At 59.9% G+C, this 20713-nt stretch overlaps 3 protein-coding genes across 8 annotated transcripts; 2 read left to right on the top strand and 1 right to left on the bottom strand.

The window, feature by feature from the left end:
- The first annotated feature begins 491 nt into the window (after positions 1-491).
- Positions 492-1602, top strand: TMEM256 (transmembrane protein 256). Its single transcript, XM_002718806.5, has 4 exons — positions 492-648; positions 912-943; positions 1184-1264; positions 1362-1602. The coding sequence occupies exons 1-4, from the start codon at positions 564-566 to the stop codon at positions 1503-1505; spliced, it is 342 nt and encodes a 113-aa protein (XP_002718852.2). The 5' UTR covers positions 492-563; the 3' UTR covers positions 1506-1602.
- Positions 1603-3556: 1954 nt separating this feature from the next.
- PLSCR3 (phospholipid scramblase 3) lies at positions 3557-11861 on the top strand. 4 transcript variants are annotated; one of them, XM_051825249.2, is made up of 8 exons: positions 7446-7770; positions 7979-8159; positions 8410-8645; positions 8720-8762; positions 8864-9084; positions 9288-9449; positions 10830-10991; positions 11172-11861. In XM_051825249.2, exons 2-8 carry the CDS (start codon positions 8153-8155, stop codon positions 11226-11228), a joined length of 888 nt encoding a protein of 295 aa, XP_051681209.1. In that variant the 5' UTR covers positions 7446-7770; positions 7979-8152; the 3' UTR covers positions 11229-11861. The 4 variants fall into 4 exon arrangements, with proteins under 4 accessions (XP_017204355.2, XP_051681209.1, XP_051681210.1 ...); XM_051825250.2 differs by having other exon boundaries at positions 7630-7770; positions 7983-8159; XM_017348866.3 differs by lacking the exon at positions 7979-8159 and having other exon boundaries at positions 3557-7770.
- On the bottom strand, positions 11349-19613 carry TNK1 (tyrosine kinase non receptor 1). 3 transcript variants are annotated; one of them, XM_008270785.4, is made up of 13 exons: positions 19388-19613; positions 16882-17060; positions 16706-16776; positions 16382-16573; positions 16111-16266; positions 15750-16033; positions 15307-15580; positions 14287-14381; positions 13822-13986; positions 13542-13621; positions 12842-13140; positions 12665-12760; positions 11349-12575 (listed from the first exon to the last, which is right to left on the bottom strand). In XM_008270785.4, the coding sequence occupies exons 2-13, from the start codon at positions 17042-17044 to the stop codon at positions 12462-12464; spliced, it is 1989 nt and encodes a 662-aa protein (XP_008269007.1). In that variant the 5' UTR covers positions 17045-17060; positions 19388-19613; the 3' UTR covers positions 11349-12461. The 3 variants fall into 3 exon arrangements, with proteins under 3 accessions (XP_008269007.1, XP_069917433.1, XP_051681208.1); XM_070061332.1 differs by lacking the exon at positions 19388-19613 and adding an exon at positions 19261-19349; XM_051825248.2 differs by lacking the exon at positions 19388-19613 and adding an exon at positions 18846-19233.
- Between the last annotated feature and the right edge of the window lie 1100 nt (positions 19614-20713).

Below are 20713 nucleotides of genomic sequence, written 5' to 3'. Positions count from 1 at the left end.
GGGGGGGGGTGCTGAACCATAGGGGGTGGGGCATCATCTGAAGGAGGCGGAGCCTTTGGGGCATGAAGGAGGAGCCATCGCATGGTGGGCGGGATTTAACGGCGATGGGTGGGGTTTGGGTATCCGTGGGGCTGCCTCTTTTTGGGAGTGGGTCTGGCTTGAAGCTGAACAGGAGGAGCCTGTGGGGAAAGGGGCGGAACTTTGCGTGGGGACCGGGATCTTTGGAAACTGGCCGGAGTTGGGAGGGGTGGCTCAAAGAGGCGATCAACTTGGAAAGTGGGCCAATCCGTGACGCAAATCCTCTGGTCCCGCCCTCCGCAAGCCTGCCCCCTACTGCTCCGCTCCTCCGCTCCTAATTGGTTCTGGTTTCTCCGCCCGCCAGACGTCTGCTCCATTCAGCAGCGGTTTTACAAAGGCGAAAATACCCGGGTGAGGACCTGAACGCTAAAATGAACACGGTCCGGATTGGGCACCTGTGGACTTTATTTGCATGGGCGATCGGGATTGGCTGGCCTCTTGGGTGGCCTGGGCGGTGTTCCTCAGGCGCGTGACCACCCACAGCCATGGCCGGGCTCGGGGCTGCTTTTCGCCGCCTGGGCGCCTTGTCCGGAGCTGGGGCCTTAGGCTTGGCCACCTACGGGGCCCACGGTCAGGGGGCTGAGGGACGCAGCTTGGGACAGTACTGGGGGCGACCTCTGGGGTCTGGTGGAGGGGAAGAGCCTATGAGACAGAGGTGGACCCTAAACCCTTGAAAAGCCCCTCGGCCGGGTTCAGTTGATTCTCAGCATGCCCAATGCGCGTTTCCACCCATTGGCGGCTCCCCGAGGGGCGAGGGGAGTCCTTCACCGGCCCCGGAATGGAGGACGGTCGGGGCTGACACCGGGACCGGTAACCTTTGCTTCTCTCCACAGGCGCCCAATTCCCCGATGCCTACGGGAAGGAGGTGAAGTAGCCGGGGCTCCCCGATTCGCACGCCTACGAAGGCATAAAGGCTGGGGTGTCCACGGGATGTAGGGAGGAGGGTGTGGAACGCTCGAGGCTCGGGAAATCTGAGGTGTGGGTGCCCGAGGGAGGGTGAGATGGCGGGACTGGCCTTTGACCCCGTGTGTGTGTGTGTGTGTGTGTGTGTGAGTGTGAGTGTGTGACTCCTTAGGACGTGCCCCCTTGTTTCTTTTTGCTACAGCTCTTTGACAAAGCCAACAAACACCACTTCATACACAGCCTGGCCCTGTTAGGTGTGCCCCATTGCAGAAAGCCACTCTGGGTAATGTGTCCCCCGGCCCAACCCTGCCCCAGCGCCACCCTCTTGCCCTCCCCCAGCCCCGACCTTACAAGTGGGCATCTGCCCTGTGTCTCCTCAGGCCGGGTTGCTGCTGGCTTCCGGAACCACCCTGTTCTGCACCAGCTTTTACTACCAGGCTCTGAGCGGAGACCCCAGCATCCAGAATTTGGGCCCTGTGGGAGGGAGCCTGCTACTCTTGGGCTGGCTTGCCTTGGCTCTTTGAGCTCCCTTTGTGGAATTTCTGGCCTTTCCGAGTAATTGGGGGGAGAGGGTGGCAACTGGAACAGGAAGGGAATTAAAAGAGAAAGGCAAATGAAAAACTTTGGAGTCTTTGTTCATCCAAACTTTTGGAGGAGGAAGGGTAAGGATTCAACATTTTAAAAGAGAGAGAGAGAGAGAGGGGCTGGCACTGTGGCTGCAGTGCCAGCATCCCATATGGACGCCGGTTCGAGTCCTGGCTGCTCCACTTCCAATCTAGCTCTCTGCTATGGCCTGGGAAAGCAGTAGAAGATGCCCCAAGTCCTTGGGCCCCTGCACCCGCATGGGAGACCTGGAAGAAACTCCTGGCTCCTGGCTTTGGATCAGCACAGCTCTGACTGTTGTGGCCAATTGGGGATGTTGGGGTGTTGGGACCTAAGTACTTGAGCCACTTTCCGCTGCCTTCCCAGGCCGTAGCAGGGAGCTGGATTGGAAGTGGGGCAGCCAGGACCAGTACCCATATGGGATGCTGGCCTCACAGGTGTGGCTTAACCTGCTACACTACAACACTGGCCTTCCAGTTCTTGACTTTTGCCTGGCCTGGCCCAACCCTGACATTTGTGGGCATTCGGAGAGTGAACCAGTGGATGAGATCTCTGTGTTGTGTATAATAAATAAATATTCACAAGAAGAAGCTTCCAAGGGGACCTCAAGAATGGCCCAAAAGTTCAGTGGCAGAACCACAGCGGGATCCCCAGGCCCCCACCTCCCTGGCTGGAGCTCTTGCTGAATCTTTATCCTTAATCTCAGGTGGCTTCTAGGGCCCAAAGGGAACCTCCAGGTGGAGGAGACCCCAAGCCTCTGAAATGGCCACCCTGCAGGTAATGGGATCCCCAGTTGCCTTAGCTTTGATCTTGCCAGTGGGCTGGACTCTTGGGGAACCCAGAAAAATAAGGCCTGCTTGATAACTGGCCCCTATGGTTACTACTGTGATTTGCAATAAGATTTGGCGTTGTCAGGTGCGGCACACCAAGGGACACTCATACCAGAATGGTGAGCAGACTGCGTTTATTGCTCGTAGATGAGAGAAAAGGTCAGCACGCCTCCCAGAGCCAGGACACACGTGCTCAGCCAGCAGGTGAGCAGCACAAGGCAGGGGGAGGAGCCTGCGAGCTGACGCCTTCACCTTACCTGCGTGGGTTTCCAGGGCCGGCTTAGATTGGTTAACGTGAAGGGAGCGTAAGGCCAAGTGTGGGAGCTCCAGGTTGCATTACTGGGCTCATAAGCCTTCAAGCAAAAGCCATTCAGGGTGGGGGCCTTAGCCCGCTAGAATCAAGAACAAGACCGGGTGGAGAAGGCCTCAAGGGTGACAAGGACAAGACAGATGTGAAGGCAGCATTCATAGGGTGAGAGTTGTGGCAGTTCCTGAGCAGTGGGTCAGGTCCTCTCAACAGCCCTGCGGTTTCGTGGAAAAAGGAGCTATGGGAGGGAAGTAACTCATTCCATGTCTTGCAGGGGGAATCTGGGACTCAGTCTCTTCTGTCCAGCTCTCACAGCTGAGTTCTTTCTTTCTGCTAATCAAGGAATTCAGGTTTGAGCATGCAGACAGACCCTTGAAAAAGACAATTGGATGCCACGTGTTCAGTGGTACCAGTAGATACCGAAGTGAGCTTGTTTTGCCTTTGGGTACTCATAAGACTTCGGTGCATTCGCTGGGTTTTCAGCATGAATAGGCATTTGCCAGGGACAAAAGGGACAGGACTATGTTGTGGGGACAAGTCCAGAGTGAGAACAGGAGTGCCTGGAACCCAGGACTGGGAGGGCAAGCAGGAAATGACCGAACAGAGTAAGGGTGGCAACCATACTATACAGAGGGGCTCCTGGACTAAGCCTGAGTCACTGTTGAATTGTCTTCCTTACATCAGACCTGCAAATGTCATCTAGTCCCGTCGGCTCAAATACATACCCAGAATCTGCTTCTTACACCTCCATCATCGCTGCCCCGGCCTCTGACTCAAGCCACCATCATACCGCACCTAGAGTTCTGTAGGGACTGCCTTCCACCCTTGCGAGAGACAGAGAGAAAGGTCTTCCTTTGCCGTTGGTTCACCCTCCAATGGCAGCCTTGGCTGGTGCGCTGCGGCCGGCGCACCGCGCTGATCCGAAGGCAGGAACCATGTACTTTTCCTGGTCTCCCATGGGGTGCAGGGCCCAAGGACTTGGGCCATCCTCCACTGCACTCCCTGGCCACAGCATAGAGCTGGCCTGGAAGAGGGGCAACCGGGACAGAATCCGGCGCCCCAACCGGGACTAGAACCTGGTGTGCCGGTGCCGCAAGGCGGAGGATTAGCCTAGTGAGCCGTGGCGCCGGCCAATTTTTTTTAAATGATTTATTTAGGGCCAGCACTGTGCTGTAGTGGGTAAAGCTGCTGCCTGCAATTCCATCATCCATATGGGTGCTGGTTCAAGTCCCAGATGCTCCACTTCTGATCCAGGGTGCTGGTTTGAGTCCTGCCTGTTCCACTTCCAATCCAGTTTTCTGCTGTGGCCTGGGGAAGCAATGGAAGATGGCCCAAATTCTTGGGCCCCTGCACCCATGTGGGAGACTCGGAAGAAGCTCCGGGCTCCTGGCTTCCGATTGGCCCAGCTCTGGCCACTGGGGCCATTTGGGGAGTGAACCAGCGGATAGAAGATCTCTATTTCTGTGCCAGTGGCTCTGTAACTCTGCCTTTCAAATAAATAAATATATCTTTCTTAAAAAGATTTATTTATTTGAAAGGCAGAGTTACACAGAGAGAGAAGGAGATGCACTTGGGCCATCTTCCACTGCTTTCCCAGGCCATACCAGAGAGCTGGATTGGAAGTGGAGCAGCTGGGACTTGAATCGGCACCTATATGGGATGCCGGCACTGCAGGTGGTGGCTTTACCAGCTATGCCATAGCACCAGCCCCAAATAAATCTTTTTAAAAAAAAAAAATGTTTATTTATTTGAAAGGCAGAAATACAGAGAAAGAGGGAGAGAAAGAGAAATCTTCCATCCGCTTGTTCACTCCCTAAATGGCCACACTTGCCAGGCCTGGGCCAGGCTGAAGCCAGGAGCCAGGAGCCTCTTCCAGGTCTCCCACGCAGGTGCAGGGGTCCAAGCACTTGAAACATCTTCCTCTGCTTTCCCAGGTGCATTAGCAGGGAGCTGGATCTTAACTGGAGCAACCAGGACCTGAACCAGTGCCCATATAGGATGCCGGTGCTGCAGGCAGAGGCTAAACCTTCCATGCCACAGCACTGGCCCCTATAGCCTACTCTTGACGAGGCAGCCTGAAAGAGGATTTGTCTTGTTTTTAAATTTTTATTTATTATTTTTTCAAAGGCAGAGAGACACAAAACAATCTCTCATCTTCTGGCTGACTTCTCAAATGCCTACAATGTCTGAGACCGGGTCAAATTGAAAACCAGGAGCCAGGCACTCAATCCGGGTCTCCCAGGTTGGGGGCAGGGGCCCTGCTACTGGAGCTACCATTCACTGCCTCCCATGGGGCAAATTAGCAGGAGGGTTTGGAATCAGGAGTGGACCCAGGACTCAAGGTATTTGCAAAAAGTTCCTAAGTCTGCACCTCACCCAAGATCATTCAGATTTGGTTGATGTGAAGTAGGATCCAGGCATTTACGAGTTGGGGGAAGAGAGAGCTTCTATCTGCTAGTTCACTCCCCAAATGGCCACAGTGACCGGGGATGGCGCCAGGCCGAAGCCAGGAGCCTAGAGCTTCTTCTGGGTCCCCCATGTGGGTTCAGGGGCCCAAACACTTGGGCCATCCTGCTCTGCTTTCCCAGGCCACAGCAGATTGGAGGAGGATCAGCCTCTTCTAGTGCCACAAGTAGGTGCTTAGCCTACCATGCCACAGCCGACCCTTTTATTTTTCAAATTAAAAACATTATTTTGACCGCAGCATAGTGGCACAGTGAGCTGAGCTGCTTCCTGCAACACCAGCATCCCATATCAGAGTGCCAGTGTGAGTCCTGGCGGCTTCATTTCTGATCCAGCTCCCCACTAATGTGCCTGGGCCCCTGCCATCCATGTGGGAGACCCAGATGGTACTTCAGGCTCCTGCTTTCAGCCTGGCCCAGCCCCGGCCATTTCAGCCATTTGGGGAGTGAGTCAGCGGATGTATGATCTCTCTCCCCTTTCTTCCCATCACTCTGCTTTTCAAATAAACAAATCTTATAAAAAGTTATTCATGTGTTTATTTGAGAGGCTCCCGTCCATTGGTTGATTCCCCAAAATGCCCCCATAGCCAAGCCTAGGCCAGGGCCAAAGCAAGACCTGGGAACTAGTCCAGGTGTTGCTGTGGGTGGCAGGAACCTAGTCACTTGAGCCACGCTGTGGCTTCCCAGGGTGTGCGTTAGCAGGAAGCTGGAGTGCGTAGTCCGAGGCAGGCACGGAACCCAGCACTCTGATGTGGCACAGGGGCAGCTGATTCTAGCGATAAATGCTTTCAGCCATGCAGACTGGACGCCCACACATGCCCTTTAGATTTTCATTTGTCACCTCGGAGACACCTTCCTAGTGTGCACCCCGTGCCCACCACTCCTTATCCTCCTCGTCCTGCTCTGTCTTCATGGCACTCAACTGATTTCCCGCCTATTTTTTCCTTATTTTTCTGTCCCTTCTCCAATAGAATGGAAGCCCCAGGAGGTCAGGAATTTGGTTGTTCTGCATGCCTGCTGCTTCAAATATCTGCCATCTAGTAGTCGTTCACTAAATCTTTCCCCGGGTGACTCGATTTCTGCGTGCGTGTTCGTGTGTGTGTGTGTGTGCGCGCATGTGCACACGTATGTGTGTATGTGTGTGTATTTTGTTGGAGGCTGACTCATGGTTTGGGCCAATGCAGAGTCTCAGTGCATGCTGGCGGAAAGGACAGGCATTTGGGTCTGGAGTGGCTGATGACTGAAGTTGTGGGAGGAGCTGGACAGCCTGGGGACAGGGAAGCCAGGGCCAATCCAGATGGACATGGACATGGACATAGGGGCAGGTGGAGGCCCCCAGATCTGCTCATCTTGGGGGTGACACTTCTACTGCCTGGTCACTAGGCAGCCACTTGGGGTCCTCAACTGCTCATCTCCAACCAAGCTCTATGTTAGGATCTAAATATCTCTAAAGTTTGCCAGGAGCCTCTGCACACCACTAGCACAGCCATTCTTTCCCCAGTTTACTGCCAAGAGCCCACCCTGGGCACCCCCATTTCTCTCCACAGTGTGTGTGTGGGGGTCAATTGTTTATTTTTTCCATCCAGCTCCCATTCTCTGACTCACTCTCCAAATATCTGCAATGGCCACGGAGGCAGAAGCCAGGAGCTGGGAATTCAACCCAGATCTCTCACGTGGGTGTCAGGAACCCAACTAATTAATTGAGCCATCACCGCGGCCTCCCAGGGTCTGCATTAGCAGGAAGCTGGAACCAGAAGTAGCGGCCGGGACTCGAACCCAGGTGTCTTAAGCCCTACACCAAGCGCTGCCCCACAGTATCCAGAGAATCCTCTTTCTACAGAACAAATCCGATTCTCTTGCTGCAGTTTAAAATCTCTCGGCTGCCTCCTTGCTGCCCTTGCGCGTGTGTTTGGCCCTCCCTCTCCAAACTCCTCTCTGGCTCCTCTCGGTCTACGCAGACCCCATAGCCGCAGGACCCAAACAAAGAACTGCTCTCCGCGGGGGAGGCCTTCTCGGAACCCCGAGCTCCCCTCACTCCTACTGACACTGTGGCCGGGGGCGCCCGTGGGGGTCTCCGCTGTGTCAGGGAGAGAAGTCGCCCCGGGGAGGTAGAAAAGGGAGCCAGGCACCAGCGCTGGAAGCCAAGGAATGAGAGCGAAGGGTGTTCGTTCCGCTGCGTCAGCGAGGCCCGAGCCGCCCTTGGGAGGAGGAGCCCAGGCTCCAGCGCGGCGGGGCGGCGGGAGCGCACGCGGCCTCGCTCCCGGCCAGGGGCGCCGAGCACCGCGCGCCCGCGGGCCTCCAGGGCACGGCGGGGCCGCGTTCCGGCTGGTCGCGGTCCCTGGCCGCTCTTCCCCGGCATCTGTAACCGGGACGGAAGGGGCGGGGACGCCGGGGCCGCGGGGCAGAGCTCTGGGTGCAAGGTCCGCGGCCCGGGGCAGGCGAGGGGCCTTCTCCGCGCAGCCGCGCCGCGCGGGCCGGGGGGCGGGGCCCGGCCGGGTCGAGGGGCGGGGTCGGGTCCTGGGCCCGCCTCCATCAGCTCCTGGGAGCCGCGGAGCGCGCGGCACCCCGACGATTCTGGGGGCTCCAGGTGAGCGGGGGCACAGAGGGGTCAGGGAGACCTCGGCCGAGATAGCGCCGTCGGCCCGACCGCGGCTCCCTCCGTGCTGCCGTCCGCCAACAGCCGCCCCCGCGGAGAATGGGAGAACAAAGGGAGGGGGCGGTTCTGGGGCCCCTGAGGGAATCCAGGGTCCCAGGTACCCTGCCCCGCCCGCTGACACTTTCGGTTTCTCCCCGAGTCAGAGGCGCCGCCCTAGAGACCCTGGGCCGGCGTCAGGCACAGCTGCGTCCTCGCGTTTGCCTGTCCGTCTCTGTGTCTGTCTCTGTGTCTGTCTGGCTGTCTCCGAGCTTGCCTCCGCTTCCAGAACTAATCCGCCGGGACACCTTTACCCCGCGAGCTCCCGTCCCTTTCCATGGCAGGTAAGGGGGCGCGAGGCTGGGGTCTCCGTTATCCCCCCCGGACTTGGGTGTCGGGTGTGGAGCGCATCCACCAGGAATGTGCCCGGACTGGCCGCGTGGGCCTCTCCCTTCCTCCTGGGGAGCCGCCGCCCTGCTCCCCTGCCCCTGCCCCTGCCCACCCCGTCTCTGCTCTGCCGCGCCGCGCAGGGGGCTGAGGGATAAGGGGGACGGTGCCGCGGATACTTTCCTCATCTACCCTTGCCCCCCACAGGCTACCTGCCCCCCACGGGCTATGCGCCTTCGCCCCCACCTCCCTACCCTGTGACGGCTGGATACCCGGAGCCGGCGCTGCACCCTGGGCCCGGGCCGGCACCAGTGCCCGCACAGGTGCCCGCCCCTGCACCCGGCTTCGCCGTGTTCCCTTCGCCGGGCCCGGTGGCCCCGGGGCCTGCTGCCCCCTTCTTGCCATTGCCCGGGGTGCCTGCTGGCCTCGAATTCCTGGTACAGGTAAGGGGGAAGGAGGGAGGGGACCGGGATGGAGGCCGGCCAGCTGATGTCAGCGCTGCCCCTGCTCTTTTCAGATCGATCAGATCTTGATTCACCAGAAGGCTGAACGAGTGGAAAGTAAGTGGGAGGAGGAGTAGGTTGGTCCTCCCCACCCTGGCAGGGCTGGCGGGCTCCTGGGTGGCCGAGGTGCCGGGGCCTTAGTGTGTCACCCCTGACAGCGTTCCTAGGCTGGGAGACCTGTAACCGGTACGAGCTGCGCTCAGGGGCTGGGCAGCCTCTGGGTCAGGCAGCTGAGGAGAGCAACTGTTGCGCCCGTCTGTGCTGTGGTGCCCGCCGGCCGCTGCGTGTCCGCTTGGCAGACCCTGGGGACCGGGAGGTGCTGCGCCTGATCCGTCCGCTCCACTGTGGCTGCAGCTGCTGCCCCTGCGGCCTCCAGGAGGTGGGCGGGGAGGAACAGGCCTGGGGATAGGTTCTGAAGGGCGGTGGGCAGTAGGGACCGGTGGGCAGTAGGGGATGGGGAGGCCTGGCTCCCGCGGGAGCTGGACGGTTTGGGAGGCAGATAAGTAGACAGAGCTGGGACCTGTGGGAGCTTGGGATAGGGCGCCCCGGTTTGGCGGTGACGCTGTCTGCCTCCCACTCCAGATGGAGGTACAGGCTCCACCCGGCACAACCATCGGCCACGTGCTACAGACCTGGCATCCCTTCCTCCCCAAGTTCTCCATCCAGGATGCGGATCGCCAGACAGTCTTGCGAGTAGTGGGACCCTGCTGGACCTGTGGCTGTGGCACAGACACCAACTTTGAGGTATCAGCCGTAAGGGGAGCTGGGACCTGCACAGACCAAGGTGGCAGCTTCCAGGAGGCAGGATGGGTTTAGTAAGCTCAAGACCCTGACCTGCCACACTTCCATTTGGAAATGGAATGTCCCGTGGTGTTAGGAGAGCATAGTGTGGGTGCTGATGGCTACTGACAGCCCTGCATTAGGGGTGGGAGTGGAACTCTAAAGCCAGACCGGGTGGGGGGGGCAGGGGATGTTGGCCATGGGCTGGGCTTGAGTTTGTGAGCCTAACACCTGAAGCATGCCTGCATTTAACATGCTGACTTGCCCTGCCGATCCGGAAGTCCAAACGCTCCCTGCAGCCTGGAGCCCACGCGATGCCCTTAGCCCCAGTTTTGAGAGCCTACGTGGTGAGGGTCTCAGAGTCAGGCCTGGGAAGCGCCTTGGTTTCTGGAAGGCAGAGGCACTGCAGAAACTCCCCAGGCCTAAGTCCCTGTGCAGATAAAGCAGACAACGGGCGTGATCCAGCAGACTTGCCAGCGCGTCTGGTGAGGCGCTTCACCTAGGGTTGCTCTTTAAAATGAGTCATGTTAATAGCCAGAGGGAGGCTCCATGATGGGAACCAGCTGGGAGAGCGAGCACTGGGTGTTCTCTGGATGGGAATGGGCAGATTGTGGGGTTCTCACAAGCCTAGTGTCTCTTTTACATAATTATGAATGGGCTGCCTGCTCTGGACTGCAGCGCCGGCTGGGACGGGGCTGCAGGAAGGGTCCCAGAGCTGTAGGAAAGTGGGGCCGGGGGGTAGCAGACACACAGGGAAGTCGCTCTGGTTCTAGTTACTGGATAATGGGCACAGGAAAAGGACCAGGAAGTCGCCGTGAGTCACCATCTATTGTAGCAGGGCCTGGCTCCCCTCTACATGAGGCTTGCGGTCAGTGCTGGGCAGGGCCCACCTTAGGGAAAAAGTAGCCGTCCGGGCAGATGCAGGCTTCCAGGGCCCACGTGGCTGGTAAACGAGGCAGCATTTCGGCAGCCTCCTCTGTCTTCCCCGCCAGGCTACTGCGTGTGGGGCGCCAACTGCACCACCCGGAGGGAGGCAGCAGAGACACTGACAACCAAAGCAGACAGCAACCAGCCTCACGCTAAGGGGATGAGACTGTGTCACCTCCCATTTCTCGCACCGCACATGTTGTCATGCAGGGTCCTTAGAAGGAAGGGACTGGGTCTGAATCCAGACTCACAGTGAGACCCAGGGTGCCCGGTCTCCCCAGCTGTCCCACAGACGGTTGAGGGGATTCACTGAGTGTAGAGCTCCCATGATTCATCCGTGTTGGCCAGGATGGGTGTCCGCAGGCCACTGGGATGGGGTGCATGCTCCCAGTAGGGTCCTCCCCTCTCCCCCAACAGGTGAAGACCAAGGACGAGTCCCGCAGCGTGGGCCGCATCAGCAAGCAGTGGGGGGGGCTGCTCCGAGAGGCGCTCACGGACGCAGACGACTTCGGTCTGCAGTTCCCACTGGATCTGGACGTGAAGCTAAAGGCTGTGCTGCTGGGAGCCACGTTTCTCATCGTGAGTTGGCTGCCCCTGCCCCTGCCCCTCTCCTCCTGCCAGTCCTTTGCCATCCCTTATTGAATCTCTGTGCACCCGCTGGCTTCTCACTAGGGGTGGGTTAGGGACGGATGTCATGTATAGGGGAGGGGGTGGTTCCAGACCTGGCCCAGCCCCCCGTTCATGGCGGCTTCCCTGCAGGACTACATGTTCTTCGAGAAGCGAGGAGGCGCGGGGCCCTCTGCCATCACCAGCTAGAGGCTACCCTAGGGTGAGGGAAGTACCACCTCCACCAGAACTGAAGCCGGTTGCGGGCCCAGCCCCGCCCTCCCGAGCAGCAGCCCCCTTTCTTCCAAGTATACTGCAGGGGACGGAGAGGCTGGGGTCACGGTGCCCCACCCCGCCCCTGCTCCCCGGCCTCCTCCGCCTGGGGCCCCCACAGCAGGGTATGTATGAGAACCCGTCCCTGCCACCCCCGCCCCAGTCTCCCAGCAGCCCCTCAGCACACAGGCTTACTGGCTTTCAAACTTCCCACCCGCTCCAAGCCCTCCGAAGGCCTTTGGCACCTGAGACTCTGGGGTTTTACGACAGGGCATGGCCGAGTAAGGGCAAGCAGCAGCAGACAGCCGAAGCGGCCACCCCTCTCCTTCGTCAGCTTTGCCAATTAGCTCAGCCTCGGACCCTGGCACTTGGAGGGGATCTCCACCTCCCCCGCCAGCAGGTGTCAGGGCTGGGCCCCAGCGCCAACTTCCTTTCCCCCTTGGGCCCTGCCCAGAGCGGTGCTTCCTGCAGCTTCCTGTGCCTTATTTAACCACCCCTTCCTTGCCTTGCCCTAGGAAGGAGGCTGCATCTTTGTATGTTATATTCATAAACACTTTGTAACTTTTTGGACATTGGAAGATGTATGTGATGGGGGAGGGGCGAAGAGTCGATGGGAGGTAGAGCAGAGGGAACTACTGGGCTGGGGCAGGGGCTGGCCCCTCTCGTGGTCCCTGCTGCCAGGATCGAATGCCCTTGCGTCCAAGAGAGCAGTTCCCATCACCCACGATGGCGCTGGACCAAACCTGGGCAACTGGGGCCCCAAGTCCCGACGGCTGCTTCCACCTCCCAGGTGGCCGCCCCCAGAGTCAGTGAGGTAGCTCAGGGCGGCTCCGGACAGCCACTTGGTCGTTCTCTGAAGGGGAACGGTCTCCCCTGGGTCTGATGTGCAGTTCTTTTCCTTCAAGTCCTCCTCCTCTCTGGGAATGTGGCGAGCAGAGCACACTTCCTTGGCCCCGCCAAGGGACCCTGAGCCTTCAGAGGCCATGGGCAGGGTAGGGAAGAGACACCCTCTCCGTGCCCAACCCTGGGCTCCCTTGGGCACCTCCTGCACCTGCTTTCCGCAGGTGGGGAACTCTGCCCCTGTGAGGACCTCGTTCGGTTCTGCTGGCTCCTCCTGCACGGCCAACCCCGAGGGCCCAGGTCTCCCATGCCTGCCCCAGGAAGCAGAGCTCAGGACCGGGCCAGGACGTAGCGGCTGGCAGCTGACAGGTCCCACTGGTAGTGCTCCAGGATGCGCCGGCAGTCAGCTCTCGACCGGCTGCTCATGTGGAACAGCTGGTCCACCTGCGGGAGGACCAGAGGGAGAGCAGCTGAGTGCCAGGGAGCAGCGGCAGGAGAGAAAGGAGCTTCTATAGAGAGGGGTCTGGCTTTACCTTGAGGTTCTGGATGGCAGAAGCCACATCTCCGCCGGTGGCTCTTAGAGCCGCCTGGCACTCCTGGTAGGTGACCCCATGAACGCCCAGCTCCACCTGCGGGGGACAAAGGCTCACTCAGCCCCGCCCCAGCCTGCGGCCCCTTCTGGACAGCAGGTCAGTTCAGTGAGTCCTCACCTCTGAAATCTTCCTCTGAAACTCCTGGTCGGGCAAGAGGCCTCCAGGGGGGACAGCAGCTTTGCCGGCTCCAGGCCCCCCTGTGCGATGATTGTGGGGAGGATCTCTTTTGGGCCAGGGAGGCCGTTCCCTGGGGGGTTGGCTAGGCTGAGAAGAGCCGGAGGGGATGAGTGGGCGTGGAGGCAGGACTGGGAGTCCCTGGGGCACAGCTCTGGCATGTCGAAGTTCAGGCGGGCTTGAACCACCCCCTGTAGGGCAAGGACCCAGGGACAGAACCGACTCCAGACTCTTGGAGATGCCTGCACAATTAAGAAAGAAACAACTTGAGAAGTGGCCCAGGTGCTAGGCCCTGCCTCTGCCTGCTCTGGCTGGCTGGGGGGGTTAGCCAGCGCTGGCGGCTGAGCTAGTCCACCCTGCCTGTGGGGTGCTGCATGTATTAGGTGAGGCAGTAAGACAGGACTGCAAATGAACTTCAAGACCCAGGCCGCTGAGGGCCCAAAGGACAAAATCTCGAGCCAGAGTAGGGGGATGCTGGTCAGCAGGGAAGACAGGGGGCGCTCCATATTCCTCAAGATTGTAAAGTACGGTGGTAACAGGCAGAACCAGGGAAGGAAGTCCCAGCCGAGGCATGGCTGCAGGGCAGGAGGACAGAGCAGAGGGGTGTTCCTGCCCCGAGACCCCGGAGCCCCTCCACACCCACCTTTCATCCTCTGCAGGGGCACGTTCTTTCTCTGGCCCCGGGCTGGGGGCACATCCCGGAGCTTTGCTTTCTCTCTGTCCCTGTTGGAGAGGGATCCACCAGTTCATCCCCACCCCCACATGGTAATGTCCCCTCCTGAAGAAACTCAGGCTCCCAGGCACGGGGTTGGCGCTGCGGCTGGGAGGCGAGTGCCCGCCTCACCTCCAGCTTCCACTCCAGAGCAGCTGATGAACTCGGTGCCCCCAGCCCAGCTCCGCTGCCCACCCTTTCAGCTCCTCACCCGTCTGTGACTCCCCGGCGGCGCTCTCCCCGGGCAGGGGGGCCTCTGTGGACTGGGTAGGGGGCTGGCTGGCCCCCCACATCTGCCAGCGCCACTGCCGAGGCTGGGAAGCTGCCCACTTTGAAGGTGCGGCCATTCTGGCCCTTCCAGGTGGCGGAGTCCGGGCTGTGGGAAGAGGACCTGGTGAACGGATGGGACCCAGGGAGAAAGTGCCGCCTGGGTCCAGCCCCGCTCAGCTCCCCCAGCCGTGGGCCTTGGAGCCGTGTCTGCCTGGAGGAAGGGAGGCCTTTTTTCTCTAGCACAAAAGGGCTCTATGGGCCGCCAGTGGCGCTCGTGGGGACCAGTGGAGAGAGAGGAAAAGACAAGGTCAGGATTTGGAAGAAGTCAAGAGAGGACCAGGAGTCAGGGAGACTGGCAGGAAGTGAGCTGCCCTCTGGGGATGCTCAGGAGACACAGGGCTGTCACCTGCCCTCGATGATCGTGATGGGGTCACCCGGCTCCATCCGCAGGGCACCTGGCTCTGTGACATCCCTTATACAGTGTCCCTCAGAAGGCCAGGCCTGTGGAGACAGGAAGAAAGGGGGGCTGAGCAAGCGGCCTGGGTCAGAGGTGTGATTGGAATAGGGAGGGAAGGAGACGCCCCCTGTGCCCCCCAGTCAAGCCCATACAAGGTGTGTCCTCTGTGCTGGGCCCGGGGTCAGATCGTCCCTGTCCCCTAGCTGTCACCCAGGGCGGATGGTACACCTGCATCCCACGCCAAGCTGGACATGGCCCAGGGTTCAGGGAGTAACAGAGAAAGGCCCCATCTCTCCCAATAGGGACTAAGAGGAGAGCCACCGTGTTCACCACTCTAACTGGGGGCCCGTCTGAGCCGCCTCCCCCCTCCTCATCTCTCGGCCTTCATTGGGATCCTATGTCTATGCCCTTCTACCACCAGGCCAAAGCAAAATGACACGTAAAGTCAGCCTGTCACTCCCCTCCCCACACTCCAGGTGCCCTGGGAAGGAAGAGGGAACTCAAACAGCCGAGCACAGGAAATAGGGAACCGCTTTGAAGTCAGATCCACTGTTCACATCCCGGCTGTGGGACTTAAGTCACGAAAGCTGTTAGTGCCTCAACTGCCCCTTCTGTGAAATGGGGATAATCACGCTGGTCCCACCACTGAGCGAATGTCCATCAAACACTTAGCCACAGCAGCTCACACGGGCCCGCGCTCTGTGAGGGAGCTAACCTTGGCTAACCACCTTACGGCAGCTTCATCACAAATGTCTCCCTCCCTCACTGAACCTCCTTCTTCCTGGTCAAACACCCACAGCCAGCTGCTGCTCTTCTCTGGGACACAGACCCCAGCTTTTCAGCCTGCACCTGTGCAGCGCCAAAGCTGCCTCCCCCGGGGGCTTTCTGTTCAGAGCTGGGTCCCGGGGCACAGCACAGGCGTCCCTGTGCGTCAGCCTTGTGCATGGCTGGGGAGGGTAAGGGCCCCACCTCTTGGAGCAGCCCCTCCAGATGGGAAAAGCTGGGCCGGTCAGCTGGGTGGGGGGCCCAGCAGCGCAAGGCCAGGGCATAGAGCGCCCTGGAGCAGAGCGGAGGCCTGGGCAGCCGGGCGCGTTCCTTCTCCAGCCGCTGCAGGATGAGATATGGCGGCACCCCCGCCCAGGGCTCCTCGCCGCCGGAGAACATCTCCCACAGCGTCACCCCAAACATCCACACGTCCGAGGCGGACGAGAAGGCTCCCTGGCGCAGGCTCTCTGGGGCACACCTGTGAAAGCGGAAGCTGAATGGGGCCGGGCCGGTATGGGCCCCTCACAGACCCCAAACACTCCCCTTGTCCCTAGAAGGCCTTTCCCAGACCCAGCCACCCTTCGGATCCCAGCCCGGGGCCCTCCGAATCGCCGCCTGCAGCCCGCCCACCACGGGGCGGTCCTCACCAGGCATAGGGGATGGGGCGGGGCCCGCCCATGACGTAGCGGCCCCGGGGACCGCGCAGCGGCCGCACCAGCCCGAAGTCGGCCACCTTGATGGTACGCGGCGAAGCCAGAAGCAGGTTGCGCGTGGCGAGGTCCCGGTGCACCAGCCCGCAGGCCCCCAAGTACGTCATGGCCGCTGCCAGCTGCCGCAGGAAGAGGCAGAGCAGGGCCACGGGCAGCAAGGGGGTCGGGGCCGGGGCCGTCAGGCGCGCGTGCAGGGAGCCCAGGGGCGCCAGCTCCATCACCTGCAGGGGCACGGCGCCGCGTGAGCTGTGGCCCATGCCCCACCCTCCTGCTGCCCAGCAGCCTGGGATCTGCTCACCATCTGCAGGGGCTGGCCCAGGACCAGGCCGTGCAGTCGCAGCACGTGTGGGTGCTCCAGGTTCATCATGACGGACACCTCTCGCAGGAAGTCCCCCAGCTCGGTGCCCACGGGACCTTCAGGACCCACCCGGAGGGACTTGATAGCCACTGAGACCTGGGGGGAGAGGAGGGAGAGGCACCATCAGGCTGCCGCCGCAGAGAGAGCCAGGGGAACACAGGCGGCAGCTGCCCCAGGTACCCCAGATGACGTGGGCTCCCTGGACACTCACACTCTGGCCGCTGGGCAGCGTCCACACCCCCCGGTGCACCACGCCGAAGCAGCCGGAGCCCAGCAGCTCCCCTCTGCACACAGCCCCCTCTGGGATCAGACACTTGAGTCCTGCTTCGGCCTCGGGGAGGCGGACTGGGCTGTCAGCCGCTGGGGTGGTCTCCTTGTGCTCAGGGTTAAAGCCCCCAAGGATCTGAAACGAGGAGGATCGGACAGTGGGTGTGCTCAAGCCTGCCCACCTCCCCTTGCTGCTCAGCCCACCCGATTCCCAGGCATAAATTGGCCCTGTAAGCCTCCTCCCACGCCCACCACGACCAGCACACACCTTGTAGACCCAGTTCTTGGACTTCAGCCCTGAGCGGTGCCTCTTGAGAGCTTCAGCCAATCTGCGCTGGGCTGAGAGAGGCCGGCATCAGAGGGCTACGGAAGGGGCAGGGCACGGGGAGATTGACAGCTCAGAGGGCGGGAGGGGCCCAGGGCCTAGGTGCAGGGGTCCCTTACCAGGCCGGCCCATGCCAATGCCATCCAGATCCTCGGGCCTTACGAAGTCGAAGTGCTCTGGGCGAGTGACATTAAGTTCCTCCAGGATGGGCCTGTAGAACTGGGCCAGTTGGATGTCCCGGAGCAGCCGCAGCAGCCAGGGGGAGCCGGCATCGGGCAGCATGTCCGCAGGAGGAGCCCTGGGGATGGAGGCACCTTCCTTTACTTGTCTAAGCCCACGGCAGGCACCCAGAATGCACGCTCACCCTCAAGTAAGAAACACAGGTACAGAGGGAGGGACGCGCCCCAGACAGCCAGGCACCCTGCCACTCACACATACGGTCTCCGGGCAGAACTTGTCCCTCCCCAAGGCCTCTAGGTACCCCACAGCGCTCACCTCAGACAAACATGCCCACCTGCCACCTGAGATTGTAGTCTACAGCCTGCTCACGGGACAGACTGCATGAATGCTGAGACACTGTGGCACGCTGCCCCTGGACAGCCACACACACTGCCCCTTTAGACCCGAGCTACACCACTGTACCCCACATACACCCAAGACACCTCCTTCCCCACACGTGACATATCTTTGATGCCACACTGACCACACCATCCTGCATACGTGTAGATAGACACACACACAGACACACATCCTCTCACATCTGGCACGTTCCGGCATGCTATCTCAAAGTTCCGGTTAGTAAAATGGTGACGTCTTATCTCTGGTGCCATCTTAAGCCCCAGGCACCGTCTTAGGCTCTGGCCCCCATCACCATCTTGCATAGTAAGCATGGGTCCTAAGCCCAGACTGACTTGCTAAGAGTCAGGTAACCAGATGGCCCAACCACAAGCGTCAGCTCCACCCCCACCCTAACGGGATTTGCCGTTCCCACTTCCCTACCCTCCGTGAGTATAACAGGACCTGCTTCCCTCACACGTGTCTGTCTGTCTGTCTGTCTCTCCTCTCCCTCACCCAACAATAAACCTTTCCCTTAAGTCCAGTGTTTGGTGTGTTTTGTGGTGGCCTCACAGTGCCCACACACCCTCTCACCTACCAGGGTACTTGAAAGAGTTGGGCGGGTGCAGAGGCTTAAACCGCCACCTGCAATGCTGGTATCCCATCTTGGGACACAGGTTCGAGTCCCCATGGCTCTGTTTCTTTTTATTTATTTATTCTTTAAGACCTATTTATTTATTTGAAAGGTAGAGTTATAAAGAGGGAGGGAGGGAGGGAGGGAGGGAGGTCTTCCACCCACTGGTTCCCTCCCTAAATGACCACAACAGCTGAAGCTGGGCCAATCTGAAGTCAGGAGTTTCTTCTGGGTCTCCCATGTGGGTGCAGGGGCCCAAGGACTTGGGCCATCTTCTACTGCTATCCCAGGCCATAGCAGAGAGCTGAACTGGAAGTGGAGCAGCCAGGACTGGAACAGGCACCCATCTGGTACCTGCTATGCCACAGTGCTGGCCTCCCCGCCCCCCCCCCCAGCTCTATTTCTGATCCAGCTTCCTGCCAATGCACCTGGAGAGTCAGTGCAAGAAGGCCCTAGTGTTTGGGCCTCTGCACCCATGTGGGAGACCTGGATGGAGTTTCAGGCTCCTGCCGCCAGCCCCAGGCCAGCCCCAGGCCAGCCCCAGGCCAGCCCCAGCTACTGTAGCATTTGGAGAGTGAACCAGCAGCTGAAAGATCTTTCTCTTTCTCTTTCAAATAAACTAGGTCTTTTGTAAAAATAAATAAATAAATAAATAAATAAAATTTGTGGGAAAACGGAATGAAAAGACAACTTTGTTTTGGTGCAAAAATTTCAAAAACCATGCCTAATTTTCTCCTAATGTAAATTTTCCATGAACTTTGTTGAAATATCCTTATTTGAAATATTCAGAGACACTGGAGATACCTAGATCCACAGCCCCACCTTGGCCACATGAATACACACAGCACACAAGGGCAGCATCCACACGCGTCTGAGCCACGCAGGTACACTCACCCCAGAGAGGCCCAGGGTCGCCGCCTCCCAGGAATCCACTCAGGCATTTGTTAAATGCCGGCGCTGCCAGCTAAGCTAGGGACTGCCTAATAGAGCCCATACAGAGGCGGCCAGGGGCCTGCGGGAACTCCACGCCCACCTGGGCGCCCCTCCAGGCACCGAGCCCACCGGCACACCTGACTCACTCAGTCTACCTTGGCTTCCAGACAACTCCACCAACCCGCGTTAAACATGGCTCTAGGGGCCGCGGGCCCGGAGACCGGCACACTCACTCTCCCCTACACACACCTGGCCCTCTCCTCCCGCCCCCAAATTCAAGTAAGCGAGGAGAAAGCAGAGGTGGACTCGGAATGTGGGGAAGGAGAAAGCCAGAACCCCGGACCCCCGACGCGGCAGGTAGGATAGGAACAGGAACCTGAATGAGCAGGGAGACCGGAAGAAACCTGGCCCCGGAGGGAAGGCCCGCACCCCGCACCCCGCGGCAGCTGCCCCGCCCGCCGGCCCCAGCCCGGGGCGCACCTGCGGGGGCCCCTGACCCTCACCTGCCGAAGGCGGAAGCAGCGGCTGCGGAACCGCCCAGGCTGCCAGGGTTAAATCATGAAGGGCGGGATCGGAGGCGTGGAGGGCGGGCCCCTGCCGTGGCCCGCAGCGGGCCGGGCCGCACCCCAGTTCCCTGGAAGAAGCGAGGGCGGGCGCCCGGCGGCCCCTGCCTTCTCCAGGCCGGGCGAACCCCGCACCCCACACCCGCTTTTCAGCTTTTCCCAGAAGTGGCTTCTGGCGTCCTGGCCCACTCCTGAAATCCCTAATTCTCTCCACCAGGACCCCACCCTCAGGGAAGGAGCAGTGGAAAGAAAGCCAGGGTAGGGCCCTGGGGTGGGGTTGGGGGTTTGCAGTGGAGCCAGCGCCCAGAGATGCTGATGTCTGTACAGGAAGGCAGCCCCGGGCCCAGAGAACCTCAAATGGAACTACTACCACTGCATGCCTCAGGGGACCCCTCTGCCCCTCAGACTTCTGGCTGCCTCCTGGCCCCAGCAGCTGCTGCCCCCAGGGCCTCTTGGAGGGACAAGCTCTCCCCTCTTGGTAAACACACACAAGAATGTTCCAGCATTGATAGGAAAATCTTCATAATGCAGTTCTGTTACATTGTTTTCTTGCCAACTCTCTTGCCACTGGCTCAACACGCTGTAATTGCGGGCTCCACATCTGCCCCGGGTGACACTGTGCGCCCCAAGGGTGGTGGCTGCTGCCTCAGGTTCTACCCACTGAGGACAGGGTCGGCTCAGGATAGACACGGTGCTGGCTGTGAGGACGTCTGCTCGGGCAGGTGTTGGGATGGTGGTTAAGACCTGGTTGGGATGCACACATCCCATACCGAATGTCTCAGTTTTAGTCTCTGCTCTGCTTCTGATTCCAGCTTCCTGCTAATGCGCACCCTGGGAGGCAGCAGGGATGGCTCAAGTACCTGAGTCCCTGCCATTCACCTGGCCGATCTGGACAGAGCTGCAGGCCGCTGGCCTAGGCCTGGCCCAGCCCTGGCTGTTGCAGGCTTTTGCAGGCTTTTGCAGGCTTTTGCAGGCTTTTGCAGAGTGAAGCAGCAGATAAGATCTCCCTCTCTCTCTCTCTCTCTGCCTTTCAAATAAACAACAATAAATAATTTTTAAAAGAAGACTGCTGGGGGCCGGTGCCGTGGCTCACTTGGTTAACCCTCTGCCTGCAGTGCCAGCATCCCATATGGGCGCCAGGTTCTAGTCCCGGTTGCTCCTCTTCCAGTCCAGCTCTCTGCTGTGGCCCAGGAGTGCAGTGGAGGATGGCCCAAGTGCTTGGGCCCCTGCACCTGCATGGGAGACAAGGACGAAGCACCTGGCTTC

The sequence above is a fragment of the Oryctolagus cuniculus genome, chromosome 17 (assembly GCF_964237555.1).
Source record: "Oryctolagus cuniculus chromosome 17, mOryCun1.1, whole genome shotgun sequence".
Taxonomy (NCBI): Eukaryota; Metazoa; Chordata; class Mammalia; order Lagomorpha; family Leporidae; genus Oryctolagus; species Oryctolagus cuniculus.
The sequence above is the reverse complement of the archived record's forward strand: the minus strand, read 5'-3'. Positions and strand labels throughout refer to the sequence as shown.